The sequence below is a fragment of the Chionomys nivalis genome, chromosome 9, assembly GCF_950005125.1.
Source record: "Chionomys nivalis chromosome 9, mChiNiv1.1, whole genome shotgun sequence".
Taxonomy (NCBI): domain Eukaryota; kingdom Metazoa; phylum Chordata; class Mammalia; order Rodentia; family Cricetidae; genus Chionomys; species Chionomys nivalis.
In genome coordinates this window covers 20,850,072-20,875,258 of record NC_080094.1, presented here as the reverse complement: position 1 = coordinate 20,875,258, position 25,187 = coordinate 20,850,072, and the positions used below count along the sequence as shown (strand labels likewise).

The window sequence follows — 25,187 nt, the reverse complement described above, 5'->3', positions numbered from 1 at the left end:
GAGTGTATCAGTAATAGAAAATGAACAATATATTTTAATATGTAGTATTAAAATAACGTACTGTTTTCAGTTTTTTTCAACATATGACAAAATTAAAGCCTAGATCCTTTGTTTCATACATTTTTTTTAGAAAAATCAATAAAAACCACTAACCCATTTCTAAGGATAGCTTTATATAAAAATAATAAAGCTACTTGGATTTAACAGACTTATTAGTATTATCACTATTAGGCACTTATAAAAGTTCCAGGTTCTGAGGTGGTTCAGTAACCAGCAGTCCCATGTCTCTCAGTATGTACTTCAATGAATTTTAACTAACAAATATAAATAAGTGTTTTTATGCTTGAGACCACCTGTTGGTGGCATTAGTCAAAAAATAAAATCTACCTGGAGGGAAAACAACTACAGTGCAAAATATGAGAAAGAAAGGGGCCATTCAGTCTTGTTCTGGCTAGAGATCCAAACTACATCCTCAGCTTAGCCTCTGTAATCACAGTCCCTTTGCTTTTTTGGATTTGAAAAGGGAATTCATAGCCGGGCAGTGGTGGTGCACGCCTTTAATCCCAGCACTTGGGAGGCAGAGGCAGGCGGATCTCTGTGAGTTCAAGACCAGCCTGGTCTACAAGAGCTAGTTCCAGGACAGGCTCCAAAACCACAGAGAACCCCTGTCTCGAAAAACCAAAAAAAAAAAAAAAGAAAAGGGAATTCATTTACTCCTTCTGTAACAGAGTCTTGCTCTGCCTGGCCTGGAATTTGTTATATAGATCAGGATAACCTTGAGCTTGTGACAGTTCTCTCACCTCTGCCTCACAAGTGCTGGGATAGAGGCAGAAGATGCGAAGCCTGGCTTGTTCTCTCACTTTTTCAGTGAAAATTTAGAAATGAGTATCTTTTCATCCCTACAGGTCTCTTTCCACCCTGAGAATGGAAGAGTGCATGAACTCAAACCAAGCACTGAAAAAAAGTTTCAAGAAAACCATCAGTTTTTATAGAACTCCATTATCTTTACAGTACAGGATGGATAGATGTTCTCTGTGATCAAAATGTACAGCATGCTATCTTTAGGAAATAAGAGGTCAGTCCTGGAATTTGATTAAACACTGGAGGTTCAGTGTCACTACAAACGTACTTGGTTACATGAGGGTTTTTGGGAGCACAAATTCAGCAACTGAGATGAACTATAGAGCAGATCTGTGTTTATTCCCATCTGTAAGAAAGAGCAGATGTCGACGAACACAGCAGACTGACCCAGGATGTGGGGTAGGAGGCAGAATACTTGGATTATCCTGGCTTTGCCCTTTACTAGTTGTGTGACCCAGAGCAACTTAATTTCATGTTTGTTTCCTCAGTTTCTCCATCTGCAAAACAAAGATAATAATGAAGTGAATAAAGAATTGAAAAGGAGCTGGGCAGTGGTGGTGCACGCCTTTAATCCCAGCACTAGGGAGGCAGGGGCAGGAAGATCTCTGTGAGTTCAATGCCAGCCTGGTCTACAAGAGCTAGTTCCAGGACAGCCAAGGCTACACAGAGAAACTCTGTCTCAAAAAAACAAAAACAAACAAAGAACAATTAGAATTCATACTACAGGAGTCAAGGAGAATATGAGGGGTGAATGTAATTTAAATGTATGTTTAGCATTTCTTGCAGTTTTTTTTTTTTTTTTTTTTTGGTTTTTCGAGACAGGGTTTCTCTGTGTTTTTGAAGCCTGTCCTGGAACTAGCTCTTGTAGACCAGGCTGGTCTCGAACTCACAGAGATCCGCCTGCTTCTGCCTCCCGAGTGCTGGGATTAAAGGCGTGCGCCACCACCGCCAATACTTAAGGATTGTTTTGTTTTCATACAAAGTTTTATTATGTAGCATTGGCTGGCCAGGGAATTTGCTATATAGACCAGGCTGGCCTGGAACTCTCAGTGATGTGCCTGTCTCTGCCTCCTGAGAGCTGGGATTAAAGGTGGCTGCATAAATCTTGTTTTTTTTTTTTTTTTTTTTTTTAAGATTTATTTATTTATACAGTATCCTGCCTGTAGGCCAGAAGAAGGCACCAGATCTCATTATAGGTGGTTGTGAGCCACCACGTGGTTGCTGGGAATTGAACTCAGGACCTCTGGAAGAGCAATCAGTGCTCTTAACCACTGAGCCATCTCTCCAGCCCCCAAGTCTTGTTTTTTGATAGAATATAACAGACTTGCATGAAGTGGAGACTGGTCTCAAACTCAAGAATGATCTTAAATACCTGATTCTCCTGCGTCAGCCTCCCAAGTGCTGGGGTTACACGCATGACCTGTTTGTTTTTGTGCACCGAACCCAGGACCTCTCACCTGTTGAGCATGCACACACCTAATCTTTCATTGATTTGTGTGCCTGGCCCTGGAATATCCCCCCAACAGCCCCACCCCGCCCTCTGTCTCTCTAAAGCAGTGAGCAGCACTTAAACTTTGTGGATGTCTACATGACTCAAACTCATGACAGTTTTTACTATATCTGAAAATTTAAACCAAGAACTTAACTCCCTGATATATTTTAACTACTACGATGTTTTTTAAGTGGGGATAATGTTGGAGGTAACTAAGTGCATAGTAACTTCATAGTAGGGTTGTCTCAGTCTGAAAGAAAAACGGAATATAGACTGGCAAGATCAACTTAATGGGTAAACATATTTGCTACAAAGCCTAACAGCCTATGTTTGATCCTTGGGATGCCCACTGGGGAAAGAACCAACTCCCACAAGTTGTCCTCTGACCTCCACACTACACACATTCATAGATACATCTGAAATATGGTAACATTTGAAAAAAGAAAGAAAATGGAGTATGTCACTTCTGTGGTTTCTGGAAGGATTCGCTCTTACCTGCGGTCATGTGTTTTACATTTTAAGTATAAAGACAGCTGAAGAGCTTCCTCAACCTGCAGACTGTTTTCTGGGCTTCTTCTGGCTGACTCCCTACTCTCTGGATTCGGAACAGTGCCTGGGAGGCGATGATGCGCAAAGAGGGCTCAGGGTCTTGTAACAGTTCTCTCAGGTCTACATGGAAGAAAACAAGACTGGAGGGTTCTAGAAACGAATAAGGTCTAGATATCAGGTAGCCAACAAACCACAGTAGCTGAGATAAAAAGGTAACTTTTCCCGAAGCTGTCTGAAAGTCTGTCCATTGGTGAATTGATTCCAATTTTGACCTGTAAAACCCACTGTTTTCTGAATTGCTAAGTATTTCGTTCTTTTTGCAATAGCTATATTTCAAGTAGTATGCCTAAAATAAAATTATCTGAGCCTGCCAAGTTCTGTCTAATGTTAACTCTCTTAAATCATTATTCCCTTGTAGTATTTTTCTTCTTTCTTCCCTTTCTTTATTTTTTTTGAGACAGTTTCTCGGTAGCTTTGGAGCCTGTCCTGGAACTTGCTCTGTAAACCAGGTTGGCCTTGAACTCAGAGAGGCCCACTCGATTTGCCTCCTGTCTAAAGGCTTGCACCACCATTGCCCAGCCTTTTTTTTTTCCTTAGAGACAGGGTCTTACTATGTACCTCTGGCTGTCCTAGAACCTACTATGTAGAATAGGCTGGCCTCAAACTCTTAAAGATCTACCTACCTCTGCCTCTCAAGTGCCAGGATTAAAGGCATATGCCACTGTGCCTAGCTAGTATTTTGCATTTTTTTTGTCTTAGTGTTTTGTTGTTTGTTTGCTTGCTTGCTTTGTTTTTGAGGCAGGGTTTCTCTATGTACCCTTGGCTATACTGGAACTAGCTCTTGTAGACCAGGCTGGCCTTAAACTCACAGAGATGGGCTTGCCTCTGCCTCCCTAGTGCTGGGATTAAAGGCATGTACCCCTTCCACCTGGCATATTTTTCAATTTTTTTAAAAAAAAATTTTTATTGATATTTATTGAGCTCTACATTTTTCTCTGCTCCCCTCCCTGCCTCTCCCCTCCCCCCTTCAACCCTCCCCCAAGGTCCCCATGCTCCCAATTTACTCAGGAGATCTTGTCTTTTTCTATTTTCTACTTCCTATGTAGATTAGATCTCTGTAAGTCTCTTTTAGTGTCCTCACTGTTGTCTAAATTCTCTGGGATTGTGGCTTTTTTTGCTTTATGTTTAAAAACCACCTATGAGTGAGTACATGTGATAATTGTCTTTCTATGTTTGGGTTACCTCACTCAAAATAATATTTTCTAGCTCCATCCATTTTCCTGCAAAATTCAAGATGTCGTTACTTTTTTATGCAGTGTAGTACTCCACTGTGTAAATGTACCACATTTTCCTTATCCATTCTTAGGTTGAGGGATTTTTCAATTTTTTTTAAATGTTTATTTATTATGTATACAATACTCTGTCTGTGTGTATGTCCGCAGGCCAGAAGAGGACACCAGACCTCATCACAGATGGTTGTGAGCCACCATGTGGTTGCTGGGAATTGAACTCAGGACCCTCGGAAGAGCAGGCAGTGCTCTAAACCACTGAGCCATTTCTCCAGCCCGGATTTTTCAATTTTTAATGGCTTGTTTTGTTTTGTTTTTGAGACAGGTTCTCCCTATATTGCCCAGGCTGAACTTGAATGGCCATTCTTCTGCCTAAGCCTACCATGTAGCTGAGATATCAGACACAAACTGCCATGCCCAGTTTAAAATTTAAGCTTTTATATTTTCCTATTACAAAAGAAGTACAAGTTTGTTATATAGAACACTTAGATAAGACATGTAAGTACCAGAAGAACTCAAGTGGGTATGATTCTTTTGTTTGTTTGTTGTTGTTGTTTGAAACAGGGTTTCTCTGTAGCTTTGGAGCCTGTCCTGGAACTAGCTCTTATAGACCAGGCTGGTCTCGAACTCACAGAGATCTGCCTGCCTCTGCCTCCTGAGTGCTGGGATTAAAGATGTGTGCCACCACCGCTCAAGTGGGTATGATTCTACAACCTATGGATAATTTCTTTTATTTAGAAAGTATGTCTTTTAATCCCAACACTCAGGAGACAACTCTGAGATCGAGGCCTGGTCTACTGATCAAGTTCCAGGACAGCCAGAGCTACACAGAGAAACCTTGTCTAGAAACAAACAAACAAAAAGTATGTCTTCATGATCTTTTTTTCTATACACTGTTTTGCTTTAATACTGTTCTTGTTCAAATGGAACATTGTGATCCAAAAACTTTTTTTCTTTTAAGACAGGGTCTTGGTATGACCTTGAACTCATGATCCTGCCTCTACCTCCTGAGTTTAGGGGTATTTCTTGTATTATGAAATAATATCTCATTATTATCTGAGTTACTCTTTGTGGAAATATAACTTTTGTTCCCCAAGTGTTTTAGGTAAGAAATAAAAGTCAGTCACACAGTATCCTACTCCATACTATAATTTACATGGCTTTCTTTTCTTCTTTTTTTATTATGTAGTCCAGTCTGGCCTCAAACTCACACTCTTTCTCCCCAGTCTCCCAAGTACTGGGATTACGGTGTGCACCATCAAGGTTGGCTGATTTTTGTTGCTGCTGTTGTTGTTTTAGAATGTCTTAATATCTATAAGAAATGGCAGAAGTCAGTGAGAAGGAGGTGATGGATGGGGATAGAGATGGCTCTGTGGTGAAGAGTACTTGCTGCTCCTGCCAAAGACTTGGATTCAGTTCCCAGCACCCACATGGTTTATAACCTTGTACAACTCCAATTCCAGGGCATCTTTATGCCCCCTTCTGACAGTGGCAAGCACCAGGTATGCACATGATACACACACATATATTCAGGAAAAACACTCCTACACATAAACTAAATAGTAGGAAAATCAGCATTGTCTTCCTTATATAAGTTTTATTCCCTACCTGTTTCAATAATTACTGTGTTTTTAAAAGTAGCAAATTGGGTCCTGCAGGATGACTTAGTGGAAGCTGGGCGATGGTGGCACGCACTTTTAATTACACCAATCAGGCAGTGGCAAGCAGATCTCTGTGAGTTTGAGGCTAGCCTGGTCTACAGAGTAAGTTCCAGGACAGCTAGGACTACACATAGAAACTCCATCTCAGAAAAAAAAAAGAAGGAGGAGAAAGGAAGGAAGGAAGGAAGGAAGGAAGGAAGGAAGGAAGGAAGGAAGGAAGGAAGGAAGGAAAGAAAGAAATGTGCGTGGGTAAAGGCACTTGCCACCAAGCCTGACGAGCTGAGTTCTATCCCCACGACCTCATGGCTGAGGAAAAGAGTCACTCTTGCAGTTTGTCCTCTTACCTCCATACACGTACTACATAAATAAAAATGTTTTAATTAAAAAAGCAAATTGTTTAGATTTTTAATTTGGTTATGAAAGTAGTGATTTTTGGATTGAGGATGTGCATTTTCATTTCTTTACCTTTCCCAACTACCTTTCCCTCCAGTGCTAGGGATTGAACCCTAATGCCAAGCTACATCTGCACATATTACACAAACATCCTACCATTAAACTATGTCTCCTACACAACTATTCTTAAATGGGCATGAGAGCTCTTTGAGCTCAGTCTGCAGAGCTGTACAGTTACAGAAAGTTTCACCCACTGACAGTTCTAAAAACAGTTCTGATGGTTGCCTTAGATGGCTATAAAGCATCCCCGTGCAAAGTCCTACACTCTATAGCACAGCTGCTTAGACAGTCTCCGAGGTTCACGTGAGACATCACCATAATCTGTTAAGACAGATTTCTAAAAAGATGAGGTTTTACTTTCTGACAAAATTTAGGATTCCCCTTAAACAGTCAGTAAAGCTGTTTCCAGACAGATAGGATCATATCCTTCCTAAGGGGTCTTAGATTTAGATGAGACCAAAATTTAATTGAATTATAGTCACTTGTGCTTTTACTGCTGCATAAGCCAAGAGTTTTGGATGCCAGACTCAGCTATGCTACAGAGGCTGCCCGTAGTCACAGAACCAGATACCTTCCAAAACAGTGAACTCAACATCCAAGCAATGTCATTACTTACCATTCTCTATCCAGTCAGTACCCTTCATCTTGAGCTCACTGGGATCCACATACTTTGATAAGATCCCTAAACACAAGATGGTAAATCTTATTTTTATTATTTAATAATCTAAGCAGATGGCAGAATTAGCTTTTTGTTAATAAGGCATATTAAAAACAAATAAACTCCAGCCAGGCATTCTGGCTCACACCTGTAATCCCAGCACTTGGGAAGCTCAGGCATGAGAACTGCCATGAGTTCCAAGGGAGCCTTGAGTACACAATGGAACTATCTCAAAAGCTACGCAGAGCCGAGTGGTAGTGACACACACCTTTAATCCCAGCACTCTGGAGGCAGAGGCAGATGGATCGCTGAGTTCAGTGTTAGCCTGGTCTATCTACATATGGGTTTCAGACCAGCCAGAGCTACACAGCGAAAACCTGTTTCAAAAAATAAATAATAATAAGGAACAAGAGCCAGCAAGATGGCTTAAAGGGCTAATATGCTTGCTCATGAACCTGAAAACCTGAGTTCAATTCCCAGAACCACGCAGTGGAGGAGAGCTGACTCCCACAAGCTCTCTGACCTCCGCATATCCACCACGTCACCTGCATGCACACATACACACACACAGAGAATAAATAAATAGTTTTAAATATTAAAATAAATTCTAGATTGCCTTATAGTTATTTGTCAATAACATGGATCTTTCTTCCTTGAAAGTAATTTCAAGGTCATCTACACACAGATCATGCCTGATACTATAAGTCTGGTTTGAAGTTTGTGGCTGGGGAGGTCAGGCCCTAGCAGAGAAGATAACAGTTTTGCTTTGCTAGATGGATTATTGTGACCATCAAATTGTCTGATAAATACTTAGGTATACTTATACTCATAGATTAGTGGTGCTGTCAGCTTTGGTCAGAGGTTTTTTTAGTAGGCATCAGTTATTGAAGCAACTCAGGGTCAGAGTGCAGCAAATAAGAGACTATGGGGTGTCAGCCCTGAGACATCTGTCTCCCAGCCCTGGGCTCAGGTAACACTGTAGAAGAGGGGGCTGAAGGGATGCATGAGTGGAAGGAACAGGTGTGTTGTAGAATATCTTCTAGACATTACACTCACGAGCTCATAGCAGCTGTCATGGCCTGCACAGTACTGGGCCCAGTGACGTTCTGTCACCAAGGACTTAGGAGTCCCCACATACCCTTGAGGATTTCTAGGCAGTTACAAAGATTCCTGGGGAAAGGGGTTTATAGACCTCCCTGATGACCTACAGGCAGGTAATGGTTGCTGGAAGGAGCAACGTGAAGGAAGAAACATTTTCCTCAGGGGTAGTCACTTGTAAGTTACCCAGGCTCCTGTAAATAGCCCTTTACCCATGCTCCTATGGTAACTCTAAGTAAATTCATTGAGTCACGAAAATACAAGACATGAAAGTAGGAGAGAGACTATTTGGGAAGAAGGGAATCAATGGGAATGGGTGAGGGATAAGAGGGTTATGGGGTGAATATGATTGCAATACATTCTATTTAAAGAAAAGACAGGACACTGGACATAACATAGGAAGGGATAAGGTAGCTATACAAATGAAAGGGTTTTCTTTTACCTATAAACAAGACAGCTGTTCTTCTGATGGGAAGTTTTGGATCCCTGGAATACATTAGGGTTTGGTCTAGGATGTTTATTTTCCCCTTGCTTTTTTCTCCCTAAGTTGATGGGAAGAGTATATAACAAAGTAGCAGGTGAGTACAGCAGTTCCTGAATTGCTACAGTGAACGTCACAGTGACTGCTTTGCCATGATAGAAGCCCCAGTAGTTAACTCCTCAGAATACCCACTTGCGCACACTGCCCATGACACCTTTAAAGTCACCCTGGCTTCTCTGCACCTCTGTCTTCTCCCCTCTAAATGCCACCTTGAGCTTTAACTTCCCTACCGGCTCTTCCTGCCTAATCAGCCCAGCTCTAAGTACTTGCAGGCGTCTTTTCCTGGCACATATTAGTTTCCACTTGGAGTTTCTATTTTAGTTTCTTAGAAGGTCAATATGGGATCCAGGTGGTTCTACTACAATCAGTTTCTAGAAAAGTATGCATGGCCCTTCTAAAGCTACCCTGGATCATACAGGCTCTGCTGGGTTTGTAAAAAGAAGTTGGCATCTGGGTCTCAGGGCTAGTGACATGCTGCCCTCTTCTTATTTTATGTTTTTTATTTTTTTAAAAAAAAAACTATCTTTTTTCATTTTACATACCAATCCCAGTTCCCACTCCCTCCCCTCCTCCCATTCCCTCTAGCTTCCCCCTCCCACCCCCATCCACTCCTCAGAGAGGGTGAGGCACATTGCTTTGGGGAAGGTCCAAGGCCCTCACTACTACATCTAGGCTGAGCAAGGTGCTGCTTCTTCTTATAAGGCCACATACTACAGCAGTCCGTACTTAGGGACTAATGCTCTAATGCAAAATAAGATAATCCACTATATCAAGCAAAGGGCTAGAGACGTGAAGACAATGCATAATTATTTTAATTCATCTCATGTGGACATTTGTTGTTGTTACTTCAACAAAGTTTCATTATATAGCTCTGGCTACTCTGGAACAGCTTGGCTTGAACTTGCAGAAATCCATCTGCCTCCACATTCTGAGTACTGGGATTAAAGTGTGCACCACCAAGCCTAGCCCAAGTAAAAATTGTTTACTATATACCATCAGTCTGACCTTATAGCTTCTGATGCAATTAGTGGGGCTCTCTAGTTTATCGGTCACTTTGTTATTACTATTATGAAACAAGGTCTTCCTCTATAGCTCAGCTTGCCCTCAAACTCACTCAGACAGCCTCCTGAGTGACCTTATTACAGGTATGTGCCACCACACCTTGTACCACCAGCTTTTTGCATATGTGAAGAAATGTGTTAGTAGTAAATTTGTTGGTTGGTGAAATGGCCCAGTGGGTAAAAGTGCTTGCTGTGCACTCAAGTTTGATCCCTGGAACCCAAATAACAAAAGCCAGGTGTGTAATTGCAGCATTCCTCCAGTGAGATGGGAGACGGAGAGGGAGACTCACATCAGCAGGAATGAAAGCCCCTCCCTCACAGGTGGAAGGCAAGGACTGACTCCTGAAAGTTGTCCATTGACCTCCACTTGCACACTGTGGCACACTCAATGTGTGTGCACATACACATAAAAGCGTGTGTTTGTGACTATTCAGAACTATAGAAAAGAGATCTACCTCTTGAACATGGAGCGTAACTGCTGCTGTGAAGGGATAGGTGGGAAATGTCTCCCGCATGTCATGTGTCTCCACTAAAAGCTAACAGAGGAAGCAGAGTCCCTACTTCTCACATACAAAGAATTTGCAGATCCTTCTAACTTCATTCGGTTTGATGTATAAGGGATCTTTGCAGTACACTTCCCGGGGCAGCTTCCATTTCAGGAACTGGGCACACAGAGTCAGGACTCGTCTACTCTCCTGTGGGAGGAAGAGTATAACAGGTCAGCATTTTCAGACAGTTTTTACCTGAGGTAAACTTTCTTCAGGAAAACTGACACCAAAGTCTAATGTGAAAAGCCAATAATTTCAGAATTACTCTGAGTGAGGTGAGGAAAGGGAATGAATTGGTGGTATTTTGCCTTCCTTCTAAAGACCCTAAAGGACTCATAAGCTTGCAAGGTGCCAACAAGGATGTGGAAACCAGTGGTCTCTTTAGAGTGAGAACTAGCAGATATGGTACGCAGATAAGATACACATCACGTAGCCCATCTAGACAGGATTCCATTGCGCAAGTGGGATTCTTCTCTAGCTGTCACGCTCGGTCCACTAGATATTTGGGCCATAAATATCCTTTTAAGATGGTGTGTGTCTTTAATCACAACACTTAGGAGATAAGACAAGTGGGCACATCTCTGAGTTAGAGGCCAGCCTGGTCTACATAGCCAGTTCCAGGACATCTAGGGTTACACATGACACTTTGTCTCCAAACAAAAGCAACAACAAAAACCAAACCCTTTGGGATTGATAAGAATTAGTTCAGCTTCTTTGTGTAGCAATTTGTAGACATGCAGTATCTAACCCAAATACCCACGCTAGGGTTTTACACCCTTCAGAAATTCTCACATGCATACACTAAAATGCTGGTTGCAGAATTATAACCATGAAAACCAAACACTGTCTAAGTGTCTGAAATAGGAGAATGGGGTAAATTTTAGATTAAATGATGTAATTCCACATAACACTGAAAAGAAATGATCTACACTCTTATAATAAAATATCATAAATACAATTCTAAGCAAATATGTTGAGAGGTTTATGGAAATACATAACATAAAGTTTAAAACATGAAAAATAAACTCGATGTGGTGGTGCACAACTATAATCCCAGCACTTGGAAGGCAAAGGGAAAGAGGACAGCAAGTTCAAGGCCAGGTTGGCCTACATGGTGAGACTGTCTTAAACACACACATACACACACACACACACATACACACAATCACATTCACACAGATGAGCCAGACATTGATGGCACACACCTATAGTCCCAGCACTTAGGAAACAGGCAGAATAATCAGATCCATCCAGGATCAAGCCTTGGCTTGATTTTAAGTGAGTTTAAGATCAGCTTGAGCTACTACAGACCGTATCCCAAAACAAAAACCACAAAAGAGAGGTGAGGGAAAGGAAGGGAAGGAATTCCTTCCTTCAGGAATGACTAAAGTTTGGATGACAGTTCTTGGGGGCTTCAGCTGGGAACAGGTGCATGACTTACTTGTTTCATTTCTTTGGTTCTGTCCTAACCCAGTCTAACACTCACCTCTTTGCTCAGACTCTTCTCTGAAGAACTTGACTTAGCTAGAAGTTATTCAAGTTTGCAGGAAAGTAAACTCAGAGCCTTGGTGGCTCCAGGCCTTTTCTGATTGCCAAAAGATGGCAGATTGGGGGGAGGTATCAATGTACCACCTGCATGTGAGCCCCAAAGATATGTTTCCCCATCAGCTGGTTGACAACGTCTGAGCTATACGTACAGACATCTGAAGTGTTTCTAATCTAAAGCTACAGAGCTATAGACCTTTTCACACAAGGTATGAGGGCCCACATAGATCTTACTTCCTGTTTCTAAGCTTTTCTTCTCTCCCCTCCCCCAAGACAGGGTCTCACTATGTAGCCCTGGCTGTCCTGGAACTTGGTCAATAGACCAGGCTGGCCTCAAACTCACAGAGATCTGCCTACCTCAGCTCCCAAGTACTGGAACTAAAGGTGTCCACCACCACCTCTGGCTGTTTCTAAGTTTTTAATTTTGACTTTCATTTCTGTATGGGGAAACACAAAGACAGAGCTCCAGAATGCTTTCAGAATCCTTGTGGTCTAAATTTTCCTCTCTGGAATGATAGAACCGGTGATCATAGTTAGCATGATGGACTGAGTAAGCTTATACTGTGTGTGTGTGTGTGTTACTGTACTGGGGGTTGAATCCAGGATCTCACATGGGATAGGCAAGCACTCTACCACTTAGCTACATTTCCAGCCCTTTCACTCCATTTTTATTTAAAAATTTTAATTACATCTATCATCTATCTGTCTGTCTGTCTATCTATCTATCTATCTATCTATCTATCTATCTATCTATCTATCTCCCTGTCTCCACGTGTGTTTGCAGGAATCAGTTCCTCTCTTTCCAGTCGGGCTTGGCAGCAAGTACCTTTACCTACTGAGCCATCTTGCCAGCCTTACTCTTTTAGGTTATCCACACTGGCCTTGAACTTGAAAGCCTCCTGCTTTAGCCTCCCAAATAGCTGCGATTACAAATATATGCCATTATGCCCAGTCTGAACAGACACAGTTAATGCTAGGTGGCTTAAATGAAAAACCACAATTCTTACAGCAAAACCCTTGGAAGGCTTAGGAGAAATTAAGTTTCCAGTTGGTCCAGAGAGGTTACTCTCTAACTTAACTCCAACACATTCCATGTCTCCAGGCCATGGGGTAGTCATTGAAAGAAAAGAACACATTTGTCATTAACACGGAGTTTGTTGAGTTGAGCGTTATATTTCGTGCTCTGTGCTAGGCTACAAGGTGATAATACACAGTTTCTCCCCACAAATACCTTATTTTGCTACACAGAAACTAAGAGTTTGATTTTCCGTAATTTGCTCAGAAAAATGACTGAAATGTAGTTTTGTGGCAGAGGACATAAGGAATAAGAATGTGACTGCAGTCTGTGTCCTCGAGGAGATAAACACTATTTGCAGAGTTAGATCTGAACTCAGTTGTTGATGGCTGAAAAGAGACTGGCATTACCTTAGCTATCTCGTCATTGTCATCCTGAGAAAACAGCAGTAGTGGGACCAAGCTTTCCAGGACGTGGTTCTCCACACACTTCTTATCTGTGTATTTCACAGCCTTTACAGAGGCTCCAAAGAGAGTCATGGAGAAACGATGGATGCCATGTCTCACCTAAGAATGGAGGATTCACAAGGAAACAGCTCACTGAACATGCTCATACTAGTTTATAGGAACTCTGGGGAGTCTGGCACATCAGTCTCAACATGGAGCTATCTAGCTGCGTGGAAATATCAACTATATAGGGAGATAGCAAGACCTGTGTTTGATACTCTTGTTTCTGAACTGTACAAGCAACAAATAGGTAGTTCCACCTGCTGCTGAAAATGCTTGGATTCAATCCTGGTATTAATCACTCACACGCTTTTTTGCTAAAATTCAAAACCCTAACTAGCATATACTAAGGATGCAGGTCAATGTGCTTTATGTGTTTCTTTTAGAAAAATCTTTGTGATTTGGGACAAGGATATAAGTACAGTTCAACATTTTGACCCATTTCTTTCTCTTTTTCTCTTGTGACCCATTTCTTACTGTTCCTCGTCCTACACAACTTTTCCCCCATCCACAGAGCAAGGTAAAGCCTTGGTAAATCTGTATGCCTCAGATTTTAGGTTGTTTTGTTTTGTTTTGAAACAGGGTTTCTCTGTGTAGCCCTGGTCATCCTGGACCAGGCTGGCCTTGAACTCTGAGATTTGCCTGCTTCTGCCTCCCAAGTACGGGTATTAAAGGCATGTGCCAACACCACCCTGCTGTATCTCAAGATTTTTTAAGTTTGAAAAACTAATAACATCAGTCCAAAAAGAGGGACATCACAGATTATCTGGAAGGGTCTTGAAGAAGAAGATCTAAAGGGTCTCTATAAATGAGAAAAATTCCATTATGAGGGTAAAATAAAATGACCTTATTATAGTCTCAAAATCTACCAGCTGGTAGGTGCCCACCCACTAGGGAAGAATCTTTTCTCTCATTGTCTTACATCACCAAATAAGGAGAACAGGATCTTCATCATGGAAGCCAAGGTGGTAGAGTCTAGTGTCTTGACAAGCTGCATGAGTATCTGGATGGCCAACAAAACGATCCTCTCATCGGACTCATGTAAGCTATCTAAGATGCACGGTACCACACTTTTGATGTCTTCTCTCTGTGTGTCCAAAAGCAGCCATGACCTCTTCTCCCATAGCACATTATCTATTTCTAAATGGAAGGATCCCACACTGACTTAAGTAACCCGGTGCTTGTGGTGGTTTTCTGGTAACTCTAATGGTAGAGAGGGCATAAGAACTATCTCTTTACTATTGGCATGCCTGGTATATAGAGGGGAAGGAGCTGCTGTGAATTGCTTCATAAACAGAGGGGTCCAGGTGGGGAAGGGCCAGGGGGTATACCCTCAGCTTTACTTTAAGGAAAAGCTTTTCCAACACAGAAAAAAAGTGGAATGGCCAGCTCAGGCCACAGTGAGCTTTCCAGCATGGAAGTTATTCAAATATAGGCTTGAAAAACTAGTTGGCAGGATCAGCAGGGTTTGACTGAGGATCCTTAAAAGCCCTCCCCATTCTAAACTCCTACAAGGAAGCAATCTCAGGATTTTAAAACATGTGTTTTAAAAAATATATATTCTTCCCAAGGGGAGTCAACAAAGTCTAGCACATTGCTTTGAGGCAGGACCAGAGGAGTGGATGGGAGGTAGGATGGGGGTGAGACGGGGAAGGTGGAGGAAGTGGGAGGAGAGCAGGGAGTAGGAACAGAGATTGGTATGTAAAATGAGAAAAGATAATTTTTTAGATAAATAAATTATGTATGTATGTTATTATATATATATACATACAATGCAATAAACAAATGTTCATGCATCCAATTAGCCAGAGTTAGCATATACTAGTATTTGTCATTTTTGTTCCATATATGTATGTATTTTTATATAAAATAAATACATCTCAGGTGGCAAAATTAAAGCCTCAGGGTTACTTCTGACTGAGGCATAGTTCTCTTTCTTTCTTTTTTTGTTTTTTGTTTGTTTGGTTTGTTTTTTTGAGACAGGGTTTCTTTGTGTAGACTTGGCTGTCCTGGAACTAGTTCTCTAGACCAGGCCTAGCCTCCAACTCACAGAGATCCTCCTGCCTCTACTTCCTGAGTGCTTTGATTAAAGTCATATGCCACCACAGCCCAGCTGAAGCATAGTTTTCTAACGAGACATGCAGAGGACTTTCATTATGAATGACGGTGATCTTTGTCTTGATGATAAATATCCTGTAGTATCCAAGTACTCCACAAGACAGCATGGTGTAAGGCATCAAGCAGGCAGCTGAATATTTTCCACTGAGTTGTAACAATAAGTGCACCTCCCTCACAAAATGCACGTTTCGAAGTATTATATTTGTGACTTGGAATTTCAATGTTATTTAATTTTAATAGTTTCCACATAACTTCTAGGTATAAAATTAGAACGCTATAGATGGATGTACAGTGAGAAAGGTCTTCCCCCATTCACTCCTGCCCCAGCACTTCCAGTTCCTCCTTCCTGAGTTTCTTGGGTATTTTTGGGGTTGTTCTATTTCTGTTTCTACTTATTATTATGTCTCTACTATCTATTTATCAATGGTCAAAGGTCCCTTTACCATCTCTCGGTGTCTGACAAGGTTGCGTAGTCCCCTCAGCGCAAGCATCTTGAAGAGCTTATTCTCATCACACAGCCAGTTTTTCAGGCGGACAGTGGAGTATAACCTGGGCAATCTCCTGGCCACTGGACTCCTTAGGAGCTGAAAGAAATGACCTTGGAACTCTTTTTTCTTGACGGGAGCTACCTTCCCACCAACTTCAATGTATACATCATTTTCCTTTGAAATCACCAGCTGCTGCATGCAGTACAGAGTAACGCTGGGAGCAGGAACACAGGAATGCTGACAAATGGTGAGAGAAAGGATTTCCAAAGGCTTGAATCTAAAGAAAGCATCTGTAGCATACACAGAATGGACCCCAGCCTGTCCCTGAGTTGAATACAGTTTAGGAAAGAGGTTCTACTGCTTTCTGGGCTTCCTGAATCCAGTACCTGCAAGACTATTACCTCCACAAAAAAGCCCGCAGATGTGAGCTTGTGTTTATCATTCCCTCGGTTAATCAAAGGGACCAACAAGTACATGGTCTTACACGCAAAGAGGTGGCTTCTTTCCAGCAAGGCACTGTAAAAGAGACCAACAGAGAACTCAGACATATGCCCACCCAGACAGCATTTCCCAGGGTCAGCCCTCCAAAACCTTTAACCCTGCTTTAGGTATTCAGGAAGCATGCCAGGGCCAAGACTTTTAAATTTTTGTCCTGGTTAATTTATAGATACTATAGCAAGGCCTGATGGTGCACACCTTTAATATCAACACTTAGGAGGCAGAGGAAGGAGAACTTCTGTGAGTTTGAGGCCAGCCTGGTCTAAAGAGAGGAAGAGTTCCAGGCCAGGGACACAGCGAGACCCAGCTTCAAAAAAATTTACAGCTATTGTATATTCTGTTACGGTTTTAGTTACTGTGGGTTTTTTCTTTTTTTTTTTTTTTTCTTTTTTTTTTTTTGGTTTTTCGAGACAGGGTTTCTCTGTAGCTTTGGAGCCTTTCCTGGAACTAGCTCTGTAGACCAGGCTGGTCTCAAACTCACAGAGATCCGCTTACCTCTGCCTCCCAAGTGCTGGGATTAAAGGCGTGCGCCACCACCGCCCAGCTTTTTTTTTTTTTTTAAGGAGAAAACACAACAATTCTGCTTTCTGGAGAGAATGAATACATTAGAATAGGGAAGTCTTACTTGGCAAGCAGGAATACTCCCTGAAGATGGCATTCTCCCCTCAGAAGGGTCCATCCATCATTCTTTTCCATGATGCTGAATTCCTGCCAGCACAATGTTCTGAGGAGGAGAGTCTTTGTAGCTTGTATGGCGAAGCTAAGTTGAGCAAAAACAAGCATGGATGGAGAGAATAGGCCTGCTAGTCACTGGGATAGGCCAGTGGCTGGACTGTAATCCATCCCTTTCTAGAGTTCTTAAAGATGCTTCCATATCCAGAAAGGCCTTCCATATACATTCTCAGCATAAAGAAATTTAACTTGATTTTCTTTCTCAAGGAGTTTGGCAGGAGATCTATGATTCAGAACTGATTTGGGATGCTAAATGGATATCCATTGCATTAAAAAAAGATTAATTTTCTGAGTATGAGTTAGCCTGCATTTCTGTGCACCACGTGCAGTGCCCATGGAGGTCAGAAGAGAGGGTGTTTGATTCTCTAGAACTGGAGTTACAGACGGTTATGAGCTGTCATGTAGAAATGAACCTGGATCCTCTACAAGACCAGCAAGTGCCCTTAACCTCTAAATCATCTCTCCAGCCTAATCCATTGATTTAAAAAAAAATTGAGGAGGCCGGGCGGTGGTGGCGCACGCCTTTAATCCCAGCACTTGGGAGGCAGAGGCAGGTGGATCTCTGTGAGTTCAAGACCAGCCTGGTCTACAAGAGCTAGTTCCAGGACAGGCTCCAAAGCCACAGAGAAACCCTGTCTCGAAAAACCAAAAAAAAAAAAAAAATTTGAGGTAAAATTTAAGGCTAGGTATTTGGCTCAGTTGGTAGAACATCTGCCTAGCATGCTCTAAGCTCTGGTTTGATCACCATCACTTCAGAAACCAGACATGGTGGGACATGCCTGGACCTCCAGCGTTTAGGAGCTAGGAATCAGTAGTTCAAGGTCAACCTAAACTACAAAGTGAGTTTGAGGCTGACTTGCAGGACACGAGGCTGAGATTCAAAAAGAGAAAGAAAAAAGATGCAATTTATACTTCCCCATAAAATTTACCAGCGCAACTTACAAAGTACTTCTTAAGAAAGCTCTTCCAGACACAGCTTCAAGAGCATGGTAGAGCTGGAAAGGTTCCCGGAGATAGCCCGCTCCAGTCTCCTCAGTTACAGAAGAGGAAACCAAGACACAGAACCGTGCACTGGTCCAGGGCGGCAGCTCATTAAACAGATGCATGAGAACTACACCTGGGACAAACTGACACTTAGCCTGGCCCTAAAATCCCATGGGATGGTATTTCCTCCCTAAATATCTGTGTGTCAGCAGCGCTAGAAATGTCTACCAAGACCTTACTGAGGAACTGAAAAACCTCTCCAAGCAATATCCCAGAAATAAGGAATTGTTTCACTGGATCAATCCAGTTTGGGAGGCTGGTTTACTGATTTTGTCTCTATTTGCTCTGTCAAGGAAGGGACAGCACAATATCATATATTATCTGCCAGGCACCTAGATAGTGAAACACTGGTACCAAGAAAACTAAAAGCAGCAAATAAAAGCCAGAGGAATCTTCAGCATTTTACTGTAAGGATTGTGGACCAGTGTTCACGCACGGTTAGGACCACATCTATCCTTGTATCTACTCCAGTGCCCAGGACTCTGTAAGTGTTCAGATCAACGAAATCACAATGAGCAATACCACAAAGGTGTGACCTCCGTTGGTATTTCCTGTCCTGCATACAGGCCACTTGGGATGCTGACATCAGACATGGTGAGGCCGATGCTGTGGTGAATCTGGATGAGCAGAGTCATCAAAAGCTGAGGAAAGAGTCGAAATGCAGCTTCTCGCAGCTTGTTTCCCATAAGCACCTCATAAAGGGCATCTGTTGCCTGTGGTAGAAAAGGCACAGGGAAGAACTGAGAGCCTGTTGGTTCTACTGCTCTGTGTCATGACTAGTCCACAGACAGAACGGCAATGGTAATTGTATAAAAGGGAGAATAGGAGTAAAGGGACCATTGGAAGTGAGCTGGGGCATGCTCAGAGTGGAGTACATACTTAGCAAGTGGTAGACCCTTGCTTCAATCCCTAGCACCACACACATATTATACATAGTCACGCATACACATACACACACAGAGAGGGGGAAGTATGTGTATGTGTGTGTCCAGTGAGCAGACCTGACATCCAAAAATAATAACTGGAAGCTATTAGTACACTTTATTAGATACAACTAAAAACAATAAAACAAAACCACAATACAATCTGTCATATTAGATAACAAATAACAATTCAGAAAAGTATCTATTTTTGTATTAATGTGTTAATAAAATGCTCTCATCCTTCAGTAAGACAAATGTAAAGGCCTGCTGCTCGAGGTGCGCCCACTGCAATGCTGCATCATGGGGAGCTGGTTGAAAATGAGAGTGTGAAATCCTTCTCATACCTCCTGTATCACAATCTGCTTTGTGTGACTGAAATATATATGTATTTGCCCTAACTTCTAAAACTACACTAACATAACATTTTAGATTTTTTTTGAGACAGGGTTTCTCTGTGTAACAGTACTGGCTGTCCTGGAACTCACTCTGTAGACCAGGCTGGCCTCAAATTTATAGAGATCCGCCTGCCTCTGCCTCCTGAGTGCTAGGATTAAAGGCATGCAACATTCACAGCCCACTTAATTTTTTAATTTTTAAAAAGCACACATTCATAAGAAAAGAGAATAAAAGACAATAGCAAATTAGAAATACTGAAAGCAATTTGGAAGTTTAAAATACTATGACAGTAGCTTGGACTAGACAAAGAGGAACTTAAAAGTAGGAGGGGTGGGGATGAGGAGAGAAGCAGAGCCTGCCAGAAGGCCAGGTGGGAAAGGAATCCCAGCATTTTGGGGAGCCAAAGTAGGTTCAAAGTCATCCTTCATTATATCACTAGTTCAAGGTCAGCCTGGACCTACCTGAGATGCTGTCTCAAAAACTAAAAGCAAGCCGGGAGGTGGCGCACGCCTTTAATCCCAGCACTCGGGAGGCAGAGACAGGCGGATCTTTGTGAGTTCGAGGCCAGCCTGGTCTACAAGAGCTAGTTCCAGGACAGGCTCTGTAGCTACAGAGAAACCCTGTCTCGAAAAACCAAAAAAACAAAACAAAAACTAAAAGCATATGTACCAATAGGAAGCAGTCTCTGCATGGCCAAGGCCAGAGGTCTGCAGCAGCCCTCTGTACTGTCTGGACAGTCTGGCAGTGAGCATAAGGCTGCTTTATTTATTTATTTATTTATTTATTTATTTATTTATTTATTTATTTATTCTTGGGGTTTTTTTGGCTTTTTTTGAGACAGGGTTTCTCTGTGGTTTTAGAGCCTGTCCTGGAACTAACTCTTGTAGACCAGGCTGGTCTCGAACTCACAGAGATCCGCCTGCCTCTGCCTCCCGAGTGCTGGGATTAAAGGCGTGTGCTACCACCGCCCGGCATTCTGCAGAAAAAAATCATTCCTGCGAAAAAAAAGGCACATATGACAATCCACATGGTTCCACTGGGGTTTTAAAAGTGCTGTTTTTTTCAGGGGCTGGAGAGATAGCTCGGAGGTTAAGAGGACTGGCTCCTCTTTCAGAGGATCTGGGTTCAATTCCCAGCACCCACATGGCAGCTCACAATTGTCTGTAACTCCAGTCCCAGGGAACCTGACACCTTTACACCAACTCACATGAAATAAAGTTAAATAAAATTATTTTTTTTTTAAAAGAAAGTGCTGAGCCGGGCGGTAGTGGTGCACGCCTTTAATCCCAGCACTCGGGAGGCAGAGGCAGGCGGATCTCTGTGAGTTCGAGGCCAGCTTGGTCTACAAGAGCTAGTTCCAGGACAGGAACCAAAAAACTACAGAGAAACCCTGTCTCGAAAATTCAAAAAAAAAAAAAGTGCTGTTTTCAAAGGAAAATTGGGTGGGAAAACATCAAATACACATGCACAGGTATTTCTAGAAATTTCATTAGGGAGATGAAACAAATTATGAGCTAAGAATGGTTTTCTTTCTCTATTTCTTCCTTCCTTTCTTTTTTGTCTGTATAAGTGTTAGGTTTTGTTGTTTTTCCTTTTGAAAAAATTGTTGCCTAGACTCTTGAGCTCAAATGATGTTCCTACCTCAGGCTTCTGAGTAGCTGGGATGACAGGCACAAAACATTGTCTTGGGTTTAGTCTTTCTTTTTTTTTTAAATCCAAAGATTGTGTGGCAAAGACTATGTATGACCCGTAAGTCCTAAAATATATATTGCTTACAAGACCCGAAACATTCTTTAGATAGAAAGCTTTCTAAACCTTAATTAAAGGGCCATTGTTTTCTACCTTATATATTATTATATTTTTAAACTTTTTTCACAAGTTTGGGTTACTTTAGGTAGTTTTTAAGGCTAGAAGTAGGAATGGTCACACTGTATCACACTGTCACACGCTCCAGCTCTCTCCAGGTCAGAGTCAATGAAAGATTTCATGGATTTACAGATGAATGCTAGACACAAACTTCAAAAGAGAACAAAAAGATGGCCTTCTGGATGAGGGAGTCCTCCTCGGGGAGCATTCTGAGCTGACATAGGGGCAGAGCAATGGCTTACAGCAACAGCCACATAGGCCATCTTCTCGTGGGTGGTCACATCATGGCATTTCTGCAGCTTTCTCATGAGCCTCCAGAGGACCCAGGTCGTTTTAGACAGTTCTATGTTCAGGGTTCTCCACAATTCAGCCAGGTGCCTAGAAATCCCAGAATAGCAAGCATCATGAGAAGGGTTTATCACAGGCCTCCCAGGATGGCAACTTTCTTAGAGTCATTTTGGAATTCAGTCTTCCTGTGAGAGGCATTCCTCTGCTTGGTTCTTCAGGTATCAATACATACTGCCTGACAGTGTAGCAGTAGCTGAGCTTCCACTGCCTGCCTTGACCTACAGCCATTCCTAAACTAGTCTAAACCTCTGCTTTTGTATCACACGATGTGGTGGTCTGAAAGAAAATGGCCCCCAAAGGGAGTGGTTCTATTAGGAGTTGTGGCCCTGTTGGCAGAAGTATATCACTGTGGGGGTGGGCTTTGTGGTCTCAAGTTTCACTTAGTGTGACATCAGTCAACTTCCTGTTGATTGCAAGATGTAGGCAGCACCACCATGTCTGCCTGCACTCTGCCATGCTCCCCTTCATGATCATGATGGACTGAACCTCTGAAACTGTAAATGAGTCACCCTCAATTAAATGTTTTCTTTATAAGAGTTGCCGTGGTCATGGTGTCTCTTCACAGCAATAAAATCTTAATTAAGACACACAGGCATACGAAAGTCAGGCAGTGGTGGCGCACACCTTTAATCCCAGCACTTGGGAGGCAGAGGCAGGAGGATCTCTGGGAGTTCAAGGCCGGCCTAGGCTACAGATAGTTCCAGGACAGGCTCCAAAGCTACACAGAGAAATCTTGTCTCAAAAAACCAAACCAAAACAAAAGAATACAAAAAGACCCACAGTCACACGCTAGCTACTTCTTACCATTCACCTTTGCCAAATGAACCACGGACTGATTACCCTAGAGGTCCACACCATTTCCTGAAGTCAGAGGCCTTTTCCCCTGCTCTCTGGCCTATCACCTCCCCTCAAGAGAAGACCCAGCGGCATCTCTTCTGCAAGTTTCCTGAAGCTTCTCAGCAGAGTTCCTATAACGTTTACATTTCTTCTTGAGACAGGTTTCCTCAGTATCCCACACTGGTCAGTGCTCTGTGTGTGCTCCTCTGAAGGAAGGGATCATATCTGGAGGCCTCAGAGCTTGGCACAATGCCAGGTCCACAGAACACATTCAAAGACACATTATCCCATGTAGTCTATGATCCTCATGTGTGAAGAAGGTCAACACCTAAAAATTAACCTCTGATCCTACTTATATCTTAAAATAATATGTAGCAATTTCTCAAAAATACTATAAATTTGACGTTACAGCTAAGTCCAGCCTAAGAAAAATATTAAATTTTAGTCTCAAAACAAAACTCCCGTCTTCCCAAATCACTCTGAACACTGAGACTCTCAGACACGATCCCAACAATCATTCTCTGCCTTAGTAATACTGCCTTTTTGTTGTTCTTGTTTCTAGACAGCTTTCACTCTGTAGCTAAGACTGTCCTGAAAGGAACAAGGTAGACTAGGCTAGCCTCCAACTTTTGGTAATCCTCCTGACTCAGCCTCCTGATTGCTGGGACTGCAGGTATGAGCCATCACACCAGCCTCTAATTTAGTAATTCAAATCTGAGAATAAAAAAAGCAAGAGGATCCCAAGAAAGCCTGAAGAGAAGGAGGCTTGAAAGGTACATGGTACTCTGTAAAAGGTTCACGGCAGAGAGTGGAATCAGGTGATGAGATGAACATGTGCCAGGAAGGATGTTAGCCATTCCTTGGTTTGCTGTGATTCTGAGGCAATGCCTGAGAAACTCTAACTGGAATGCTTAATTTGCTGCACATTCTAAGTGTGCTTCGGATTGGAAAGAACACAGTCAGTGACTCTCAGATTTTGGTAGGAAGCAAATCATCTATAGAGTTTGTTTAAACACTGTGTTGATGACATGGTGCAGCAGGCGAAAGCACCACAGCCAAGCATGACCACCAAAGTCTGAACTCCAGGACCCACATAGCGGATGAAGAAGACTAACTCACACACATTGTAGTCTAACCTCCACTACAGCCATGACTAGCTTCCACCCACCTGAGCACACACACTCACACACACACAATAATAAAATGTGTGTGTGTGTGTGTGTGTGTGAGAGAGAGAGAGAGAGAGAGAGAGAGAGAGAGAGAGAGAGAGAGAGAGAGAGCATGTGTGGTAGTACACACCTTTAATCCCAGTGCTGAGGAGATAGAGGCAGGTGGATTTCTGAGAGTTAAAGGCTAGCCTGACCTACATAGTAAGATTTGGAACAACCAATGCTTTATAATGAGACCCTGTCTTATAAAACTAAAATAAATAAATAAAATAAAAATATACAAGAAGTTCAGGAGATGTGAGGCAGAAGGCCCAAGAAATCAGGGCAGCTTTTCAGTGGTTCTCAATCTGTGGGTCACAACTCTTTGGGGATTTGACCCTTTCACAGGTGTTGCCTAAGACCGTAGGAAAACACAGAGATTTACACTATGAGTCATAGCAGTAGCAAAATTAAAGTTATGGAGTATCAATGAAAATAATTTTATGTTTGGGGGGTTACCACAACATGAGGAATTAAATTCAAGATCTCAGCATTAGGAAGGTTAAGAATCACTACTTTTTTTTAAATTTATTTATTTTATATACAATTTTCTGCCTGCATATATCCCTGTGGGCCAGAAGAGAGCACCAGATCTCATTACAGATGGTTATGAGCCACCATGTGGTTGCTGGGAACAGAACTCAGGACCTCTGGAAGAGCAGCCAGTGCTCTTATCCTCTGAGCCATCTTGCCAGCCCCAAGAATCAGTACTTTTGGAGATGGGACCCAGCTGGCAGAAAGTAGGTCACAAGCTGGATGGTGATATTGCTCACCTTTAACTCCGGCACTCAGGAGGCAGAGGCAGGCAGATCTCTGTGAGTTCAAGGCCAGCCTGGTCCACAAATAGAGTTCCAGGACAGTCAAGGCTACACAGAGAAACCCTGTCTCAAAAAGAACAAAAAAAGAAAAGAAAAGAAAAACAAAGAAAGCAGGTCACTAGTGGAAGGGCTTTGAAGTTATGTCCACCCTGATTCTGGCCTTGCTCTGTTTACTGGTTCTCCACAGTGTGAACAACTGCTCCACTTACCTTTCTTGTTACCACACACTGAGCCACTCTGCCGTGTGTTTTAACAAAGCGATAAGAAATACTATGAATAAAGCTACCAACTTTGCAAGCAGTATGCCAGTCCACCAAAGGGAAGAGATGGAAGGAGCTCTAAGAAAACAAAGGACGCACCTCGAGAGACTTTCAAGCACCTCAGGCCTATGATTCCTTATGCGTGTTTGAGCACCGTCTCTGCCACTTCCAATTAGAATCTTGACTAACCTATAGGTGGGGGCTTGGAAGAGACCTTGCTTCATGGGAGGATCTGATGCATTAGTTCTCACAATGTTTAATTACTGTTCTAGAAGACTGGAGGAGGCATCCCTTGAAACACATACTATCTCCCTTGTGAACAGAAAGAAACAGCCTGACTGCTCTTGTGACGTGCCGGGACAGAATTCCAAATA

The 25,187-nt window shown here is 42.4% G+C and overlaps 1 protein-coding gene across 1 annotated transcript in view; it reads right to left on the bottom strand.

The window, feature by feature from the left end:
* Window positions 1-1,043: 1,043 nt before the first annotated feature.
* Mroh8 (maestro heat like repeat family member 8) overlaps window positions 1,044-25,187 on the bottom strand; it is an 83,521-nt gene continuing 59,377 nt past the window's right edge. Inside the window, exons 13-24 of the mRNA XM_057780334.1 lie at window positions 21,585-21,720; window positions 18,680-18,870; window positions 17,007-17,141; window positions 16,285-16,399; window positions 15,839-15,979; window positions 14,200-14,364; window positions 13,182-13,337; window positions 10,236-10,358; window positions 8,504-8,603; window positions 6,922-6,987; window positions 2,849-3,022; window positions 1,044-1,358 (exon numbers count right to left, since the gene is read on the bottom strand). Of these exons, the coding sequence (XP_057636317.1) occupies window positions 2,871-3,022; window positions 6,922-6,987; window positions 8,504-8,603; window positions 10,236-10,358; window positions 13,182-13,337; window positions 14,200-14,364; window positions 15,839-15,979; window positions 16,285-16,399; window positions 17,007-17,141; window positions 18,680-18,870; window positions 21,585-21,720 (1,480 nt within the window). The 3' untranslated portion in view covers window positions 1,044-1,358; window positions 2,849-2,870. The remainder of the gene's footprint in view (window positions 1,359-2,848; window positions 3,023-6,921; window positions 6,988-8,503; window positions 8,604-10,235; window positions 10,359-13,181; window positions 13,338-14,199; window positions 14,365-15,838; window positions 15,980-16,284; window positions 16,400-17,006; window positions 17,142-18,679; window positions 18,871-21,584; window positions 21,721-25,187) is intronic.